Below are 20000 nucleotides of genomic sequence, written 5' to 3'. Positions count from 1 at the left end.
TGTGCTTTAGTTTGCTTTAAGTATTATTTTAATCCCTAAACACTCTGAACCAAATTATTATGAACCATTAACAAGGCATCCATTTACAGGACCTCTGCTTACTGGGTGTGTTTTTGTTGGTTTCCCCCCAGTGTAAAATCCCAGCAGTTCTTAAAACTCTCAAAGCCGCCAAACACACACTCATGTCAAGGTTACTGAATTAATATTAATATTAAATGATGCTCTTGACCCAGTCCTACGGTACGTATGCAGCGAGCTGCTGCCTCATGAAAGGCTTTTCAGATATTTGTATGAATGAACAGATGTATAGATAAATAAATTAGTCAGTAAGTGTACATCGAGTCTACGATCATAAGCAATACAATATACACAAGTACACATTTAAACACATGTACAGTGTTGTCTGACGAGTCAAAAAACATCACACTGTTTCAATAAAACGTTAAAGGTGGGGTCTCTGTTGTTTGAAAGCTAATGTTGACATTTGAAATCACCAAAACAAACACGAACCCAAACGGGTCCCACCCCTGTATTGATAGCTCCGCCCACACAAACATACGTAACCCAGGCAACTAATGGAAAGAAATGTGTCTTTATCATAGCTGAAGGGAAGAACAATACGATTGTAGATAAACAAACAAGCAAAAATGACACACAAGCATAATCATGTAAAGGACAAAGACATATATTAGTTCTGTGTAACAAAGCAAAACCAACGTTACTCACCTATCGAGAAGGAAAAAAGCGCCTCGGCGTCTTAAGTAAAGTTGGTCACATATTCACAGATTGGAGTTTCCCGAGTCAATAACTCCTGAGCTAAACACTGTTACACTCCAGGAATGGAGTGCCATGTGGAATGGTGTCAGGGACCTGCTTGGACATTTCCCCGTCTGAACATCAGAGGGCATCTGACGTGGCTGCTTTTATGTCATGTTATGTTATGTGTTTATGCTCGCATTTTTTTAATATTTTGGTTTCTCCACATGTGCTTTGCCCCACATGTTCCACTGTCCCATTTCCCACCCTTTTTGCCCTGTTCAGTTGCCCTATTATGTCAAGTGTCCGTCACGTTACACCGAGGGTATTGTGACGCCTGTTTGGTTTCTGTATATTTGCATTTATTCAGTGTTGCGTTTTCGTGTGAGTTTCCTGCTTGTTTTTTCCTTTCTTAATGAAGATCCTTGTCCTGCATTTGGATCTTGACCTCTGTACATCAGTATATCAGTCTGAGATCTGTAACCAAGGAGCAAACTCCATGGTACAGGTGTCCTGGGTGGGGTCCCATGCCTTTCTTTTCCTTTATGGCAGTAAGTCTTCCCAGGGAGGATGTCCCAGGGTGTTTCAGCAGGAGTGTTAATCGGGGTTTCACTGGCTCTATGCAGGCTTGGAACAAGAACTTAGTAGTAGATGTAGTTCCACCACTAAATGCTGTGTAGCATGGACAGAATCCTGGTGGAGACCCTTTGGAAACTATTCCAAAAGAACGGCAGAATCCTTATGACATCTTCAGTTGTGAGAGTTGTTTGCAGGAATATCCTCATATGTAGATAAAGGCCTTGCTTTCGTGCACATGTTGTTACTGTATGTGGCTCAGGCATCCAAATGGTCTAGCTGGTGTGTTTTATTGGCTTGTTGTAGTAGACCAGTGGTGGCCAACTAGTCAGAAACCAAGAGCCACATTTTTTACTGTGTTACCGCTAAGAGCCACATCATACACATGGGCACATATGAACATCACCTTTTTTTTCCTGCCATTTTGAGAGCGAACTTGACACAAATTGTTTACTCAAATGATCTTGATCCTACTGGGAAACTTTGAGGTATTTTCATCCCACTCACATGCGCGTTTGACGAAAATACCGTATTGAACTCAAGCGAAGCGAACACGCACAATAAAAAGACACAAATACAAACTTCGATATGAACGTAAGAGCCGCATGAAACCGGGCAAAGAGCCGCATGCAGGTTGGTCACCCCTGTAGTAGACACATGACACGACATTTATGCACTGCAGAGAACAAAGTTCTAGTATTTCTTGCAACATATCACACATGAACAAAATTAGCTATGTGAATCGAAGTTAGCTAAAGTTAAACTGAAAAACGTTCGTCTACGTTTGTTATCGCTAACACGTTTTAAAAAATACTTAAATGTAAACCTGGCTTTAGTCAAGTCTATATTAGACATGTTCCTGTACCTGTTCATTTCTTCTTTAGGCTACATGAAGAGGTTGAGATACTGTGACTACCTGGGCAAGTATTTTTGTGATGGTTGCCATGGCGGTGGCGAAGCCGTAATCCCGGCACGTGTTTTGAGTCACTGGGATTTTGGACGTTATCCAGTTTGCCAGTTTTCCAAGCAAATATTGGAGTCTATTTGGGAAAAGCCACTGTTCAGGATCACAGATGTAGCAAAGAACCTTTACTCTCAGGCCAAGGAGCTGCAGAAATTCAAGGTAATTGTTTTTTACCTAAACATCGCCACTACTTAACCACAGCATCGTTGATCGGATTCTCAGATCCGTTGCGTCCAATGTCATTTGTTCCAACTTCTATTTGATCGATTCGAACTAATTGTAAACTTCCACTGTCAGTGCTTTGTAACAGTCAGTACAAATATCATGACAAGCTTATTATATTATTAACTTCCATAGAGAAAGAAAAGCGAGGCTGTGTGGGAACCATGTGGGTTTTTATTGTCATTGTTAATGTTTATTCTTATAGTTTATTTGCTTCATTATTACTATACACCAGTTCACCAAAACGTTCAAAAATTATTTGTACGTGTGAACTCGTGGTACTTAATATACCAATAAATGTGATTCCGATGGTGAATGTTATGACTATTTGTCTTGAAATCAAATTCTGAGAAGAAAAGACAGATTTTAGGTCGCAATTTTTGGACAATCTCTAAACTGACGTTTACCTACAGAATGGAAAACTTCAGTGCAGTACGTCTGCTGTGCGATGAGCTACGTCACACAATCCTCTGTGTTTTAAACGTTAATGTGCTTGTATGTATAATTACTGATCTTCCTGTTGAATTTAACATTTTTTAAAAATATTTCTCTCATCTTTAGCTTTACGCAGACAGGAAAGTCCTTTCAGTGTGACGTTAGAGGCTCTTATTAATAAACCTTTCTTATTAATTTATCTCTAAATCTCCTCTATTTCACACTTGCATTTTTCTCTTCTAGGAGCTCCAGGAGCAGCTGCTCTCCATTAAGAAGCTTCTAAGAACATGCAGACTATCTAAAGGGTAAAGTTGGCTATACGGTTAAAAGGTTTTTAGCTCTTTTCTAGTTTTTTTTTTTACTCTCGTCCTTCTTTACACATAGGGTCCTGACCGAGTTCCAGCAGCTTCCAACATACCTAAGCGAAGAGCTCCATCTTTTCGCCATGAACGACCTCGTTATGATCAAGAGAGGTCAGCTTGTTACCACGGCAAAGGCAGTGATGCGATCTGCGACAAACCACGTGGAGGCTTGTGAAGTACGTGTCAAAGTCAGATAAGATTAAGGAGTTACATGCAGTGAGTTGAGACAGGATGCAGCTACGTGTACAAAGTAGAGAGTTTGTTAGGATAATTGCAGAAATAATTTTAGTAATCCGTATTCATATTAAAATGAAAACAGATGTCGGTCAAACCAACCAGGAAGTATATTTAGGAACATAGAAGTAGAAAACAAGGAACAAGGAAAACGGGGAAACCGTGGCTCGGACACACACATTCCCATATGAAAAAAACACACACAAAGAGTGTATTAGTCCCAAACAGGTGCACACAATTGTGTAATTAAAAAAAAAAAAAAGCTTTTTGAGACAAGACCAAAACATAAACTAACCCCGTGAGTAAAGGGAGATAATCATTTAAAATCGTACGCTTAATTTGGGGCCCCAAACATACAGTATTCTTGTTTTGAAGGTTATTCTAAGGTCCTCTGATGCTCTCTTTATATATATATATATACTGTTCTTTCTTTCTCTTTCTCTCATTGTCTCTCTCCCTCTCTCTTTCACACTAGCTGTGCCAGGCCAAAGGCTTTATCTGTGAGTTCTGCCGTGGAAAGGATGTGCTTTTCCCCTTCCAAACAGACATCTGCACACGCTGCAAAGGTGAGAATGGTTAGCTGTAAGAAAAAACATAAAGAGGCTATGAGTGGAGCTCCACCAAATATCTTTTTTCAATGGTGTTTAATGGAAAGAGCCATATTTTGCCCTACGTTCAAGAAATCTTGCACAGACATTTCCTTTACAAAGTGAACTAGTATGTCGTTAGTCCTCATTAAATCTGTTAGTCACTTCCACATTGTGCTTGAAAGCTGTCCCTGGATATAGGGTTTGCTTGGGCATGCAAAACAAAGAAATCCTGTGTGTAGAAGATCTGCAGGTTGAAACTCCTTGTTGATGAGAAGGATCAGGGATGAAGGATGGAAGCAAAACAAAAGGTTTCATGTCAGAAGTGGGATTCGAACCCACGCCTCCATTCAGAGACCAGAATCCTCCTAACATCAGGTGGAAGGTTTGAACCTTGAGTCTGGCGCCTTAGACCGCTCGGCCATCCTGACAGCACGACGCACCGAGGGCAACCGACACACCAGATACAAGTGCCCCAGTCCAATACAAGGGTAAAGGTTGAGTGACAGGCTCCATAAAAGAGTAAGTCATTTTCAACACTGTGTGGTGACCTGAGAAAACATCTGACATGGTGGAAAAAACATTGCAACACACTTCACATGCAACTCTGACATCTTTACAAAATGGTTTATTTTGAAAGGTGCTTAAAGAGGAAGAAATCCTGTGTGTAGAAGATCTGCAGGTTGAAACTCCTTGTTGATGAGAAGCTTCAGGGATGAAGGATGGAAGCAAAACAAACGGTTTAATGTCAGAAGCAGGATTCGAACCCACGCCTCCATTCAGAGACCAGAATCCTCCTAACATCAGGTGGAAGGTTTAAACCTTGAGAGCCTGGCGCCTTAGACCGCTCGGCCATCCTGACATCAGGGTTTCCCATTTAATTTGCCTACCAACAAATAAGCTCTCCGACTTGCCAAAAGGCGACTTTTCCATCTTTCTTGTTGGGCAAACACTTTTACCCTGGGCAAGCGGGGCACCGGATAAAGGTTAAAGGGTTAAAGGTTGAGTTACAGGCTCCATAGTGGTGCAAAACAACAGAGCAAGTCCTTTTCATCATTAAACCAACAAATCAGATATTTCAACACTGTGTGGTGACCTGAGAAAACACCGACATGGTGAAAAAACATTGACTCTCTAAAGAAAACACACTTCACATGCAACTCTGACATCTTTAGGCAGACTCTCATTTTTCTAAGCAACTAAAGGTGCTTAAAGAGGAAGAAATCCTGTGTGTAGAAGATCTGCAGGTTGAAACTCCTTGTTGATGAGAAGGATCAGGGATGAAGGATGGAAGCAAAACAAAAGGTTTCATGTCAGAAGTGGGATTTGAACCCACGCCTCCATTCAGAGACCAGAATCCTCCTAACATCAGATGGAAGGTTTGAACCTTGAGTCTGGCGCCTTAGACCGCTCGGCCATCCTGACATAAACCTGTGGGGTTTACTTTGACTTTACAATTTTGCTTGTTTGGAAAATGCTTTTACCGAGAGCAAGTGAGGCTCCACGTAAAATTCACTCCAAAGATTAAAGGTAGAATGACAGGCTTTAAAGTGGATCAAAAACATGACATTTTAAGTGATCAAAAATATAGGAGCATGTGACTGACAGGTGGGTCTCTGTCTGACAGCTCGAACTAGTCTGACTATTCAAATAAGTGGGAATTTTTTTAACCAAACTAATGTTATGTAAATGTTCTTTCTTCCCCTTTCTCTCTCTCTCTCTCTCTCTCTCTCTCTCTCTCTCTCTCTCTCTCTCTCTCTCTCTCTCTCTCTCTCTCTCTCTCTCTTTAGAGTGCAGAGCTTGTTTCCACACTTCCTGTTTCCGAGACGAACCGTGTCCTAAGTGCGCCCGAATCCAAAGCAGAAGATCTGCCAGGACATGAAAATAGAAAACAATTTTTTTTAAAAAATCATGAAATGCATAATTACTTGCAAATTTACAGCAAAAACCTTATTGAAGTTTATATATTTTACCAGTTTGGAATGCTGTTTTAATAACTTAGAGAAGCTTTAAAATTTCCTGAAACTACTTTATTGTCTTTTCTGTGAGCATATGACCGAATACTGTGTATTCATATAATAAATAATGCCATGCATTAAACTAAATAAAACATTTAAAAGCTGTTCTGTTGACTCGTTTCATGTTTGCTTAATAAGTCACTGCAAAACAGTACTAGGTTTTCATTTTGTAATAATTTGTATTTGTTAACCAGCTTTTACATGGAAAAAATGTTAGCTGTGAAAGATCATCATGGCTCAGCTTGTCAACCTGAATCACCACAAGGTTCTTTTAATGGTGTTTAATAGAAAGCCCCATCTTGGCCTGTGTATAAGTAAACCTGCACACTTACTTCCTTTGAATTGTGAGACAGCATCTTTAATGTTTAGGCAGTAAACACACTGGCTTTCTTAAATCTGACAGTCACTTTCACATCATGCTTGAGGGCTGTCCCTGGATATAGGGTTCGCTTGGCTTCCATCCGCAGACATAAGATAGTGTTACTAGGCCGTGGTGCCTAATTGTGTTTTGACAGATTTCACTTTTGGTCCCATTTATAGGACCTGCTTGCTGATTAATATGTATTTACATTTATAAAACTGAGCAATTGAGGGTTAAGGGCCTTGCTCAGGGGCCCAGGGATTTGAACTTAGAGCGAAATTAAACACTAAGCTTCCACATCCCCACTCATGTACGTGCAGTTGATCACAGCCATCAAAAAATGTGTCATATGTTTGATTCTGCACAAATCTGCCCCTTCATACAGCCTATTATTTCAGCAAAAAATCCCTTGATTTCCTCCTACAGCAGCAAATAGTTTATTTTTAGCAGTTTATAACATATAACAATCCATAAGCACGATTTTAACTTTACTGATTTAATATTTTTGGGTTTTTTTTGTGGAAAAAAAAAGGTCATGTCAGAAGTGGGATTCGAACCCACGCCTCCATTCAGAGACCAGAATCCTCCTTACAACGGGGGAAGGTTTGAACCTTGAGTCTGGCGCCTTAGACCGCTCGGCCATCCTGACAGCACTGTAGAACGACTCTCAACAAACCCTTTTGACTGTTAATCTCACAGAAATACATCACTTTATCAGCCAGGTATTTTGTAGAGAAGCAAGAATCATTGTATTGGAACTGGAGTATTATCTTCTCCTGGTTCTTTTTAACGGTTATAACGCTGAACTTTATCGGTTTTCATTCGTTACACTTGGTTGCAATGCGGCTTTCCGCCTGTAGGGGGCACACAGCAGCGTAAACAAATCTCCTGCTCTTGTCGGTTGCAGCCTTAATTTGTGTTATTAATACGATTTAGACACCAGAATCAGTGATATTTTATTAATGAATAATGCATAAAATATAGGTGATGAGATTGAACACAAACAATAGAGACAGCGCTGTTACAGGGAACTTTTTACACTCCGTTTATGGAGGATAATTAAACAACTTTAGAATAACATAACGTGACATTATGGTGTGTTTATGAATACAAAGTGGTAGACTGGACAAAACACCCCTTAAAGATTATAAGCAGTATCGCATAAGCAGAATATATATATAATTATAAGCAGAAACCTGCAGTATCGCATTCGGACTAGAACTGAGAGTCGATTCTAAACTTGATTCCAGAACTTTAAAGACGATTCCAAAGCCACGGAGTCGAAAACAAACTCTGGTATAGATTCGGACCATTTGAGAACGTATTCTATTCCAATCTAATTATTTATTTGTACGGCTTCTTTTTTCCATCGCTTTACAAACATCTGACAGTATTGAGATCTCCAAGAATCGATTCGGAGTCGACACTGAGGTTCGAACAGCGCCACTTCCGGAAGTTGTACTTAAAAAAAAGCATCTGAGTTAATTTCCAAGTCATGGTTGACTAAAGATCGGGTTTGTGTATGAGATGTAGATCTACGCCCTTATTGTCACGTGTTGTTTTTTCTGTGTGGTCATGCTTATGAAAGTAGATAAGTTTATATCAGTGATTGTTGTTATATCAGTGAGTGTGTTATTACAGATCGTTGTTATATCAGTGTTGACACAACAAGACGCCATAATGTCTTATTACAGAAACGCGATTTGGTTTGTGAAAGGTCTGCAGGAATACACCAGGTAATGTCAGTTTATTTGTTTAGTATAGTTTATTTATTACATGGAGGCATGGGTTCAAGCCCCGCATGGGTTCAAGCCCCGCATGGGTTCAAGCCCCGCATGGGTTCAAGCCCCGCATGGGTTCTAGCCCCGCATGGGTTCAAGCCCCGCATGGGTTCAAGCCCCACATCTGACATTAAAGATTTGGTTTATTATTAAAATAAACCATTTTGTAAAGATGTCAGAGTTGCATGTGAAGTGTGTTGCAATGTTTTTTTCCACCATGTCAGATGTTTTCTCAGGTCACCACACAGTGTTGAAAATGACTTACTCTTTTATGGAGCCTGTCACTCAACCTTTACCCTTGTATTGGACTGGGGCACTTGTATCTGGTGCGTCGGTTGCCCTCGGTGCATCGTGCTGTCAGGATGGCCGAGCGGTCTAAGGCGCCAGACTCAAGGTTCAAACCTTCCACCTGATGTTAGGAGGATTCTGGTCTCTGAATGGAGGCGTGGGTTCGAATCCCACTTCTGACATGAAACCTTTTGTTTTGCTTCCATCCTTCATCCCTGATCCTTCTCATCAACAAGGAGTTTCAACCTGCAGATCTTCTACACACAGGATTTCTTCCTCTTTATGCACCTTTTATTTGCTTAGAAAAATGAGAGTCTGCCTAAAGACACTCTTTTTCCTAAAGGTGTCAAACTCATGGTTCAAACCATCCACCTGATGTTAGGAGGATTCTGGTCTCTGAATGGAGGCTTGGGTTTGAATCCTACTTCTGACATGAAAAGTTTTGTTTCACTTTCATCTTTCTTCTCTGCTCTCTCTCATGAACAAGGCATTTGGCCAGTTGTATGCAGAAACAATGATTCTATATCTACAATTCATGTTTCAGGAGTGGCTATGAAGCAGCAGCGAAACGTTTTGTAGCTTCTGACCTCGATGTAGACCTGAGCCGCAGGTCTTTTATCATCACAGGTGCCAACAGCGGCATTGGGAAAGCAACAGCACTGGAAATAGCTAAACGAGGTAAAGATGACCTTCTCACAGCCGAGTTTATTACATTATTAGCTGGTTGTTGTGTAGATCGAGCTGTAGTGCAGTTTTCTTAACATCGCCTGTATAATAACATACAAGCAAGAGTTAAAATTAATTTAACCAATTCAACAATTACAAAAAAATCGGTGGGGATCCTAAAATCACACAACGGTCTCTTAATTTAAACAATTTGTGGAGGGTCTATAGGCTGCAGCACCTTGTTAATGAAAGAGAGCAGAAGAGAATGACCAGGATGACCGAAAACATAGAGTTAACTCAAATCATCACTCTTTACAACCGTGGTGACCAGTAAAGCATCTCAGAACGAAGGCCAGTTTGAGTGAGATTGTGTTCAAGATTCCTGAGTGACCGGAACCGAACACTTCTGCCGTTGTAGCCGATCCACCTCGAGGTTTGACGTGTTGTGCATTCTGTAAAGTCTCAAAGACTGTTGTGTGTGAAAATCCCAGGAGTTCAGCAACATCCCACAGTTAGTTAAAGTCAATAAAATCACACTTTATCATCGTTCTAATGTGAACATTAACTGAATCACTTGACCTATGGCTGCTGCCATGTGATTGGCTGATAGGATAACTACTAAAATGAGCGAGTGGACGAAATACGTATGGGTTTTCCATTTGGTCTGACTAGATAAAGATTTACACAACTTTAATTGCAAGCTTCAGGCAAGAAATTAGCATACACAAGTATGTACAGGTTCCATGAAATGTATGTTCAATAAAAAGGTATGAAAAGTATGTACAGGTTCCATGAAACGTATGTTCAATAAAAGTGCTGTAATCCATGTTGTATTATTTGTTGTTGATCAAATTGAGGTTTACTTCCTCTGGAGAGTTGCAATCAAACACAAAAAGCATAATTAAAGGCAAACTCCAGTAGTGGAGGAATGACATTATATTTGAGGTGTGATGTATTTTGCTGTTTTGTTCATCTCTTAGGTGGTACAGTCCACCTTGTGTGTCGTAATAAAGATCGCGCGGACGAGGCGAGGACACACATTGTGGAGCAGAGCAAAAACGAGGTAAAAAGAAGCATTTGTATTATTTGTCTTGCCAAAGGGAAAGTGTTCGGCTCAATAATTAGCAATACGACAGATTTCACCAGCTCCTGTTCATTTGAGATAATTCAAGGAAGTGTTAGGTAGAGAAGCTTCACTCAGGCTGTTAATCACTTTAATAATCTTGTACTGTTTTTTTCAGAACGTTCATGTGCACATTGTGGACATTTCGAGCCCCAAAGCATTGTGGGAGTTTGCCAGCTCGTTCACTCAGAGGCACAGTGTGGATGTGCTCGTAAGTGTGTTCAGGACGATCTCTGTGTGTTTGTTCGTCTGTGTGTATAATAAAGGTGGTCTGTAAATGACAGTGTACAGTTAATAGTGTTTATTATTCATGTACAGATCAACAATGCAGGGTGTATGGTGAATCAGCGGGAGTTGACTGAGGACGGCTTGGAGAAAAACTTTGCCACCAACACACTCGGTAACGCAAAATGTTTAGAGGTCAATTAGTAATAATTTTGACATTTCATCAGTAATAGTATTGTGTCTGGGGGCACGGTGGTTTAGTGGTTAGCATGTTCACCTCACACCTCCAAGGTTGGGGGTTCGATTCCCGCCTCCACCTTGTGTGTGTGGAGTTTGCATGTTCTCCCCGTGCCTCGGGGGTTTCCTCCGGGTACTCCGGTTTCCTCCCCCGGTCCAAAGACATGCATGGTAGGTTGATTGGCATCTCTGGAAAATTGTTAGTAGTGTGTGAGTGTGTGAGTGAATGAGAGTGTGTGTGTGCCCTGTGATGGGTTGGCACTCCGTCCAGGGTGTATCCTGCCTTGATGCCCGATGACGCCTGAAATAGGCACAGGCTCCCCGTGACCCGAGGTAGTTCGGATAAGCGGTAGAAGATGAATGAGAGAGTGGTATTGTGTCTAGAGTACATGTATACATACAGTACATGATATCTCTGATATCTCCTTATATGTGGACCTACAGTCATCTTACTATTAACACAAAGTACCGCTGTAAAGCAGGTACAAATAAGGCAAGAAATAGGTCACGCCTACTCAAAGAGCATTATCACAGATGGCTTAGGTTTCAAACTTCTAACCTCAGTCTGGGGGGCACGGTGGCTTAGTGGTTAGCACGTTCGCCTCACACCTCCAGGGTTGGGGTTCGATTCCCGCCTCCCGGACTCCATGTGTGGAGTTTGCATGTTCTCCCCGTGCCTCGGGGGTTCCTCCGGGTTTCCTCCCCCCGGTCCAAAGACATGCATGGTAGGTTGATTGGCATCTCTGGAAAATTGTCCTGTGATGGGTTGGCACTCCGTCCAGGGTGTATCCTGCCTTGATGCCCGATGACGCCTGAGGTAGACCCGAGGTAGTTCAGATAAGCGGTAGAAGATGAATGAATGAATGAACCTCAGTCTGATCAGTTAGTGTCCTTGGTGTAGTTAGTATATTAGCTAACCCTAACCCTAACCCTAACCCTTTTATTTGTAAATATTAAGTTTATTACAAATAAACTTGGAAAAATGGAAAAGTTGCTGTTTGACAAGTCGGAGAGCTTTTTTGTTGGTACGTGCATCGTAAGGGACCGCTCACTGTCAGGATGGCCGAGCGGTCTAAGGCGCCAGACTCAAGGTTCAAACCTTCCACCTGATGTTAGGAGGATTCTGGTCTCTGAATGGAGGCGTGGGTTCGAATCCCACTTCTGACATGAAACCTTTTGTTTTGCTTCCATCCTTCATCCCTGATCCTTCTCATCAACAAGGAGCTTCAACCTGCAGATTCAATGTTTTTTCACCATGTCGGTGTTTTCTCAGGTCACCACACAGTGTTGAAATATCTGATTTGTTGGTTTAATGATGAAAAGGACTTGCTCTGTTGTTTTGCACCACTATGGAGCCTGTAACTCAACCTTTAACCCTTTAATCTTTATCCGGTGCCCCACTTGCCCAGGGTAAAAGTGTTTGCCCAACAAGAAAGATGGAAAAGTCGCAAATTAGTGGAAAATTAAATGGGAAACCCTGGTGTTTGATGTCAGGATGGCCGAGCGGTCTAAGGCGCCAGACTCAAGGTTCAAACCTTCCACCTGATGTTAGGAGGATTCTGGTCTCTGAATGGAGGCGTGGGTTCAAATCCCACTTCTGACATTAAACCGTTTGTTTTGCTTCCATCCTTCATCCCTGAACCTTCTCATCAACAAGGAGTTTCAACCTGCAGATCTTCTACACACAGGATTTCTTCCTCTTTAAGCACCTTTCAAAATAAACCATTTTGTAAAGATGTCAGAGTTGCATGTGAAGTGTGTTGCAATGTTTTTTTCCACCATGTCAGATGTTTTCTCAGGTCACCACACAGTGTTGAAAATGACTTACTCTTTTATGGAGCCTGTCACTCAACCTTTACCCTTGTATTGGACTGGGGCACTTGTATCTGGTGTGTCGGTTGCCCTCGGTGCGTCGTGCTGTCAGGATGGCCGAGTGGTCTAAGGCGCCAGACTCAAGGTTCAAACCTTCCACCTGATGTTAGGAGGATTCTGGTCTCTGAATGGAGGCGTGGGTTCGAATCCCACTTCTGACATGAAACCTTTTGTTTTGCTTCCATCCTTCATCCCTGATCCTTCTCATCAACAAGGAGCTTCAACCTGCAAGACACTCTTTTTTCCTAAAGGTGTCAAACTCAAGGTTCAAACCTTGGCAATAAAATACAACACAATTTCTGCATTAACAAACATACGATTTGTATATACAGTAGAAGCAAGATGAATGTACACGTGATTGACATGGGGCAAGGAATAGGTCTGTACGCCTACTGGCCTACTAACCTCAGTCTGATCAGTTAGTGTCCTTGGTGTTCAGTAGTTAGTATCTTAGCAAGTTATTCCTTTTATTTGTAAATATTAAGTTTATTACAAATAAACGACAAAATGAAATAGTTTCTATGTGACATTTTTTTAAAAAGAAAAATACTGTTTCTGCCACAGGAACGTTCATCCTGAGCACAGCGCTATTTCCTGAGCTGAAAAAGTCCCAGGACCCGAGAGTGGTGAGTGAGTTTCAGCGCTCAGGGTAACAAATGCAAATTCGATTAATGTAATCATTCAGCTCTGATTCAGGCTTTGCTTGAAAATGTATAGAGTAAATAAAAAATATATTTTTAATAATTTGATTATCATTAATTGTGAGACCATTTAATTTTAATTTAACTTGTTCAACGTATTTAATATTTTCTATGTTAGCTTTATGTGTGCGTTAGCATATTAACTTACTTACAGTATTTTATGGTGAATATTTAACCATTTCAGCCATTTAAATAATACATTTAAGGAAATGCACTAGTTATTCACACTTTAATCATTTACATCAGATATATTTATGTAACCGTAAAATTGTCGTATTAACGTGTTATTAAGAAATATTCAATATTTTATTATTTATTTGCTAAGTTATATATAATATGACACACTTAGGTCTTAAAGAAGTCTGAAAACGTCTTAAATTAAAAAGTAAAAAAGAGAAACTACAATTAAAATTAGGCTAATATATAATTATACAATAAACAAAATGTTATAAAATTGTTCCCAATTCTATCATTTAATTTCCTTTAGTTAAATAAAAGTTAAATAGCAAATAGAAATTTTAATCAGATGTAACATTTATTTAACCTGTGATTAGTTCAAAGGTCTTAAAGAAGTCTGGAAACTTAAAAAGTTAAAAAGAGAAACTATAATTAAAACTAGATTTGTAAAGTTTGTCTCGATAAACTTTCATGTTGGCTTTGACGGTGCAAGTATTCGCAAAGGCCGGTGCTTTCTGGAGGCGAGTGGACATAAGGGTCAGTGTTACTTTTGGAAGCAAGTAGCCAGAAAGCTAGGGTGCCAAAACATTTGGAGGTAAGTGGAGACGAGCACGTGATGTGACGTCATCTGAATACACGTGAGGAAGTTCCCCTCATTGTTCTGAGTGTTTTGATGTGTCACATGTTCATGTTGTAAAAAAGTTTTTTGATTTTGCATATTTGGGGGCGGGGCTGCGGGACAACCGAAAGTCCAGTCGGTACACCGATTTAAAAGTTTGTTCAGAGTCTCACCCTAAAGGAGCTGGACGAGTTTGGTGTAGATAGTTTGAAAGCTTGCCGAGTTATAAACCTCCAAAGTTTATAATGGGAGTCTATGGGAAAAAAGGCCAATTTGAGACGCGGTACCGGAAGTACCGGTACTCGGATCACTTAGAAAAGTCATAGCAACAAACTTCAGACCAGGATCTACAACATATCCGAATTTGGTGCATGTGGCTCAAAAGCCCTAGGAGGAGTTACTCTTGATAAATTTTTGTCTAAGCTGAAATAGGAAAACAGAATGTTGGCTTCTACAAAGCGACATAATTAGGCTAATATATAATTATACAATAAACAAGAAAAAAATCATTTTTAGGGTAATCCTAAAAAAAAATAAAAATGTATGAACATGTCAAATATGTCTAAAAAAAACCTTTAAGTAAATTTTGCGTCTTCACAATCGACTTTCCATAAGTTTTTATCTTTAAGCTATAAAGTATTTGATGTTAATTGAATGTGTAATTGTTTATTAGATCACCGTGTCGTCAGGCGGAATGTTGGTACAGAAACTCAATGTTGACGATCTGCAGTTTGAAAAAGGAACGTTTGACGGAACCATGGCTTACGCACAGAACAAGGTACACACACATTTATCACTAGCATTACACAAACAATTATACACACTCTATGTACTGAAATATTCATTCAGCTAAAATCTGAAATCTAACATTTCTAACATTTCTAACATACAGCTACTTTACTATATACTGTATGTTATATAACACTTCATACACATAGCATTAATACATAATCAGCAACATGAATGCAGTAATTAACACTTTGTATATTAGTTGTTTGTTTTTTTCATAATAAGCGTTTCATGTTTTTGGTTGTTAACTAAAAAAACAGTCTGAGCGTCTCTACATAATATCTTTATTTTTAATATTCATGATTGGAGACAAGAGAACTGCAGTGTCCACATTTAGGAATTTAAAGGAAGGTTCATTTTTGTGGCTTTGAATCATGAATTCAGTAAACAATAGTAACAGGTTGTAGTAAACATTTAGAAAAAACACAACTTATATTACTGATATAATAATAATAATAAGTTTAATTTATATAGCGCCTTTCCCAAGCTCAAGGACGCTTTACAAGGTAACATACATATACCTGTATACGTCGGACATTTGCCCAGGACGAAGGATCACATGCAGCTGCATGAGATAATAACAGAAGACAGGACTATACACAAAAACATACAGTACAAGAGATAAGACTCTACATAGTACACGATACATACACCACATTACAGAGAAATTAAGGACTCCTAATACATATGCATTTACTGATAGTGAAGGTTGAAAAGGTCTTAAGCCTTGATTTAAATTCAGACAAAGTGGTGATGGTTCTGAGTGCAATGGGTAGGGAGTTCCATAGTGTTGGAAAGGATCTGCCACCCGCAGAGGATAAAGGGTATCTAGGAAGGGGGGGGGGCCTTATAGTGCCCTATAAGTGCCTTATAAGTGAGCAGTATGATTTTATATTTTATGCGTGTTGAGACTGGCAGCCAGTGAAGATCAAATAATATAGGGGTGATGTGGGCAGATTTTTTATTGGAGGTCAGCATTCTGGCAGCCGAGTTTTGTGTGTGTGTGTGTGTGTGTGATATATAGTTGGTGTGGAACACTGATGTGGTTTATTTATTGGGGAAACTTGACCTGGCTCTCACTCTTAACTCCATTAATCTACTCTTTTATGAACTGCTCAGGATTGTTGTTGATGAATGATGAATGATGAATGATGAATGATGATCTCTGCTCTTCATCTTGTTTGTTGTTTATTTGTTTCTGTAACCAGAGGCAGCAGGTGATAATGACTGAGCTTTGGGCACAACAGCACAAAGAGATTCATTTCTCATCCATGCACCCAGGCTGGGCTGACACACCAGGTGTGTGTGTGTGTGTGTGTGTGTGTGCGCACGTGTGTGTGTGCACGTGTGTGTGTGTGCACGTGTGTGTGTGTGCACGTGTGTGTGTGCACGTGTGTGTGTGTGTGCACATGTGTGTGTGTGCACATGTGTGTGTGTGTGTGCATGTGTGTGCACGTGTGTGTGCATGTGTGAGTGTGTGTGTGCACATGTGTGTGTGTGTGTGCACGTGTGAGTGTGTGTGTGTGCATGTGTGTGTGTGTGCACGTGTGAGTGTGTGTGTGTGTGTGTGTATGTGTGTGTGTGTGGCTAAAAAAGACCAAAATATGGTCTAATATTAAACTCTAAATCTAAACTGAATATATAAGTCTAGCAGGCCGATGATGACCGTACACACACACACACACACACACACACACACACACTCACTCACTCACTCACTCTGTTCTTTTCTCCATGTAGCGGTTCAGTCATCCATGCCTGATTTTCATGACAGAATGAAGAACAGATTACGCACAGAAGCACAAGGGGCCGACACAGTGGTGTGGTTAGCTGTGTCTGATGCGGCTGTGAAACATCCCAGTGGCCTTTTCTTCCAAGGTGAGAAAAAGTCCTAAAGTTGATCTTTAGCAAACAAGAATGTAATAATCGGAACATGAAGCAAATCCGTTTGGTACGAAGACAAAACATTTTCAGCCATTTATTTAATTCGGACATCACGCTGTCCTCACACACACACACACACACACACACACACACACACACACACACACAGAGCAGTTCACTTTCTGTAAATGTTCAGTACAGAAAGTGTCGTGGGATATTGAGCAGTGATGAGAAATTAAACTGAAAAAAAAATCAGAGTATTTAAATTTATGCAAATTTCCCAATCATGATCTAAGGTGGTGATGTTCATCCAACTGCAGTTAACGGTCTTACTAGATAATATTTCTAGTACTATCTCTTGTCTGTCTGTATGTATAAAAGCATACGTTTTAATTAAAAAGCATTAAAAGCTGTTTGTTAATCAAGATGTCATAATTAACTGGATCTCGTAGACAACAGACACCGTAAACCGGTTTTAAAGTGTACGATATCTTTTACTCGTCACTCTTTGTAGGCGCCCCGAGTTCTTGTAGGCGCCGTCCTCCTTTCGGTGGCTTTAAGGGTGGCATCGCCCACGCTGAGATTTCTCAAACCTCCAGACATTTGTTGTCATCTGTCTTTGGTTGCATTGTCGTGTTATATACGTGACATACGTGACGTGACATACGGCTAAGTACGGTGACCTGTACTCAGAATTCATTCTCTGCATTTAACCCATCCAGAGTACACACACACAGCGGTGAACACACACACACCATGAACACACACCCGGAGCAGCGGGCAGCCATTTATGCTGCGGCGCCAGGGGATCAGTTTGGGGGGTTTCGGTGCCTTGCTCAAGGGCACCTCAGTCGTGGTATTGCCGGCCCGAGACTCGAACCCACAACCTTAGGGTTAGGAGTCAAACTCTCTAACCATTAGGCCACGACTTCCCCGTACATGTTGTGTAGTCGTACATGTTAAGTGTAACATTTCTCTCATTGCAGACCGAACACCAGTCGCCACACACCTGCCTCTGGCTTTAACCAGGTCGTCTACGTCTGAGGAGAACGAGCTGATGAAAACATTGGAGCAGCTCAGGGAAAGGTTCAAGCCACATCTTAGTTCAGGGCTCTAAAGAAAAACACTCGTCTGGATACAAAATCGAGGATGTGATCAGTAACCAAAAATGATTCAGTGTAGATTTGAACTGATTCAAAATCCTTATACGGAAATACATTTAATAATGTTACAGATGTAATGTTTCTCACACACACAAAGAATAAACTAAATTCACTTAATTGTACTTTTTTCCTGTTCGGCATCATAACTCAGAGCCTTAAATACAACACGTATTAAAACGAACTCGCTCCACATCAAACAGTGTACTGTATTAGGCTCAGTTTATTCCTAAAAGACTTTAAAGTACATCAGATACATTAATACACTGATTCGTATCATGTTTATAACACCGTTTCTTCACCTTAAATGTTTGTGTGATCTTTGAGAAATCGCAGAAGCACTTGACAAGTTAAACTTTACAGAAACACATTAAAATATCGCCGATCGGTGGATTTATCATAATTATGAGTGTAATTAATTGGTGAAGTTCTCTAGCTTACTACTAAATATTAGATTAGATTTTTATACTACTAATATTTCTGTTCTGACGGCAGTAGAACCTGTTGTAGGTCATATCCATCTCCAGGTTTAACGTATTGTGCACCGTGTCATTAATGAATACTGTAATCTGTGACACTCAGAATGTTTTGATTTTTCACACAGTTCTGTATCACTGGTCTGTCTTTGGCTCTCTACAGAAAATCCCAGAATATCAGAGTTCAGAGTTTCTGAAACTCAACAGTTCTTATAGAGAAATTTGGTTATTTTTTCCCACTGCAAAAAATCTAAAGATATTAAATCTGAAATCAATTTGTTCTTTTATTTGTGATTTTCCAACACGTATCGACACAAATACAAGCTTTTTCTTTGAAAACACGAGTCATAAACAGTCTGAAAGTGCGTTATGTTCACTAATGGTACAAGAACAAGACAAATGGTGGGTGTTTGAACTGAGGACTGGCTCACTGCAACCTGTTCTCTCTCACACACACACACACACACACACACACACACACACACACACACACACACACTCTCACTCATACTCACACACAGACACACACAAACTCTCATACACACACTCTCACTCATACTCACACACACACTCACACACACACACACAACCTCTCTCTCACACACACACACTCACACACACACTTACACACACACTCTCTCTCACACACACACACTGGATATCTCCTACAACTTCTCTGCCAGTGCTGGACATCATCATGGTCATCATTTCTCTGCTGTACATCCTCTGCAAGCGCTGTAGTGATCTTTAGGATACAACAGGCGTCATGTCCCATAGCTAAACACACACACACACACACACACACACACACACACAATCAGAAGTATGAAGACAGCAAGGTGTGAATGCTAATAAATAGGAGCACCTCCATTTTTTTCATTAAAGAGCCCATACAGTCCAACCTTCTTGTTTTCTACTGGCTGAGGTCAGAGTTCACTTAGATGAAGCCACCACAAAGTTAAACTACGTGTCATCATGATGATATAATATCAATATTGTTAGATCATTGTCACATTTTCACTATATTTTGTGATTTGTTTGGGTTTTCTTTTATTTTCAAATTGACTTGAATGTTATTTGACGTAACCTGGACATGTGTATGTATAAAAACAGCTCACTGGTGGTGATGATGATGATGATGAAGGGTTACTACAAGGTTGTAAGTGATCTCAGTGCTGTCACTGTTTTAATTAAACATTTAATTAGAAAATACACAACTATTCTTTTGGTAAAACACCTACAGTACATCATGATACAGACAGCATCCTGATTCCCACACAGATTTATTTCCCTGACTCACAATTCGTGTCAAATCGCTCTACAACCTGAAACATGTTCCTTTTTCACTTATTTTTACTGAATTAAAATTTACATTGAACAATAAATGGGGGGGCATGGGGCTTAGTGGTTAGCACGTTCGCCTCACACCTCCAGGGTCGGGGGTTCGATTCCCACCTCCGCCTTGTGTGTGTGGAGTTTGCATGTTC

At 40.3% G+C, this 20000-nt stretch overlaps 3 protein-coding genes and 7 non-coding genes across 13 annotated transcripts in view; 6 read left to right on the top strand and 4 right to left on the bottom strand.

The window, feature by feature from the left end:
- The window catches only part of rubcnl (rubicon like autophagy enhancer), a 13430-nt gene extending 7171 nt beyond the window's left edge, over nt 1-6259 (top strand). For all 3 annotated transcript variants that reach the window (XM_060875655.1, XM_060875656.1, XM_060875657.1), the window contains exons 9-13: nt 2217-2455; nt 3197-3258; nt 3338-3491; nt 4025-4115; nt 5927-6259. In XM_060875655.1, the coding sequence (XP_060731638.1) occupies nt 2217-2455; nt 3197-3258; nt 3338-3491; nt 4025-4115; nt 5927-6018 (638 nt within the window). In that variant the 3' untranslated portion in view covers nt 6019-6259. The remainder of the gene's footprint in view (nt 1-2216; nt 2456-3196; nt 3259-3337; nt 3492-4024; nt 4116-5926) is intronic.
- On the bottom strand, nt 4454-4567 carry trnal-caa (transfer RNA leucine (anticodon CAA)). The gene is made up of 2 exons: nt 4530-4567; nt 4454-4499 (listed from the first exon to the last, which is right to left on the bottom strand). It is a non-coding gene; the product is annotated as a tRNA-Leu (tRNA).
- On the bottom strand, nt 5448-5561 carry trnal-caa (transfer RNA leucine (anticodon CAA)). The gene is made up of 2 exons: nt 5524-5561; nt 5448-5493 (listed from the first exon to the last, which is right to left on the bottom strand). It is a non-coding gene; the product is annotated as a tRNA-Leu (tRNA).
- Nucleotides 6260-7051: 792 nt separating the features above from the next.
- Nucleotides 7052-7164, bottom strand: trnal-caa (transfer RNA leucine (anticodon CAA)). The gene is made up of 2 exons: nt 7127-7164; nt 7052-7097 (listed from the first exon to the last, which is right to left on the bottom strand). It is a non-coding gene; the product is annotated as a tRNA-Leu (tRNA).
- Nucleotides 7165-8081: 917 nt separating this feature from the next.
- On the top strand, nt 8082-18237 carry dhrs12 (dehydrogenase/reductase (SDR family) member 12). Its single transcript, XM_060875653.1, has 10 exons — nt 8082-8251; nt 9129-9262; nt 10231-10313; nt 10492-10584; nt 10692-10773; nt 13272-13333; nt 14878-14982; nt 16202-16292; nt 16734-16871; nt 17864-18237. Exons 1-10 carry the CDS (start codon nt 8091-8093, stop codon nt 17992-17994), a joined length of 1080 nt encoding a protein of 359 aa, XP_060731636.1. The 5' UTR covers nt 8082-8090; the 3' UTR covers nt 17995-18237.
- trnal-caa (transfer RNA leucine (anticodon CAA)) lies at nt 8653-8766 on the top strand. The gene is made up of 2 exons: nt 8653-8690; nt 8721-8766. It is a non-coding gene; the product is annotated as a tRNA-Leu (tRNA).
- Nucleotides 11889-12002, top strand: trnal-caa (transfer RNA leucine (anticodon CAA)). The gene is made up of 2 exons: nt 11889-11926; nt 11957-12002. It is a non-coding gene; the product is annotated as a tRNA-Leu (tRNA).
- trnal-caa (transfer RNA leucine (anticodon CAA)) lies at nt 12325-12438 on the top strand. The gene is made up of 2 exons: nt 12325-12362; nt 12393-12438. It is a non-coding gene; the product is annotated as a tRNA-Leu (tRNA).
- Nucleotides 12755-12868, top strand: trnal-caa (transfer RNA leucine (anticodon CAA)). The gene is made up of 2 exons: nt 12755-12792; nt 12823-12868. It is a non-coding gene; the product is annotated as a tRNA-Leu (tRNA).
- A 535-nt stretch (nt 18238-18772) lies between the features above and the next one.
- Nucleotides 18773-20000, bottom strand: part of wdfy2 (WD repeat and FYVE domain containing 2) — a 9849-nt gene continuing 8621 nt past the window's right edge. Inside the window, exons 12-13 of one of the 2 annotated variants that reach the window (XM_060875652.1) lie at nt 19238-19290; nt 18773-19207 (exon numbers count right to left, since the gene is read on the bottom strand). In XM_060875652.1, the coding sequence (XP_060731635.1) occupies nt 19261-19290 (30 nt within the window). In that variant the 3' untranslated portion in view covers nt 18773-19207; nt 19238-19260. Of the gene's footprint in view, nt 19291-20000 lie in introns of both variants that reach the window. The other variant, XM_060875651.1, reaches the window with a different exon arrangement.

The sequence above is a fragment of the Tachysurus vachellii genome, chromosome 8 (genome assembly GCF_030014155.1).
Source record: "Tachysurus vachellii isolate PV-2020 chromosome 8, HZAU_Pvac_v1, whole genome shotgun sequence".
NCBI classification, from domain to species: domain Eukaryota; kingdom Metazoa; phylum Chordata; class Actinopteri; order Siluriformes; family Bagridae; genus Tachysurus; species Tachysurus vachellii.
The sequence above is the reverse complement of the archived record's forward strand: the minus strand, read 5'-3'. Positions and strand labels throughout refer to the sequence as shown.

Excerpts from the sequence above, each read along its gene's own strand:
- dhrs12 (XM_060875653.1), top strand. The coding sequence starts at position 8,091 with ATGCTTATGAAAGTAGATAAGTTTATATCAGTGATTGTTGTTATATCA. Across the intron at positions 10,585-10,691 it reads GGCACAGTGTGGATGTGCTC|ATCAACAATGCAGGGTGTAT; the intron begins GTAAGTGTGTTC and ends ATTCATGTACAG. Across the intron at positions 16,872-17,863 it reads CAGTGGCCTTTTCTTCCAAG|ACCGAACACCAGTCGCCACA; the intron begins GTGAGAAAAAGT and ends CTCTCATTGCAG.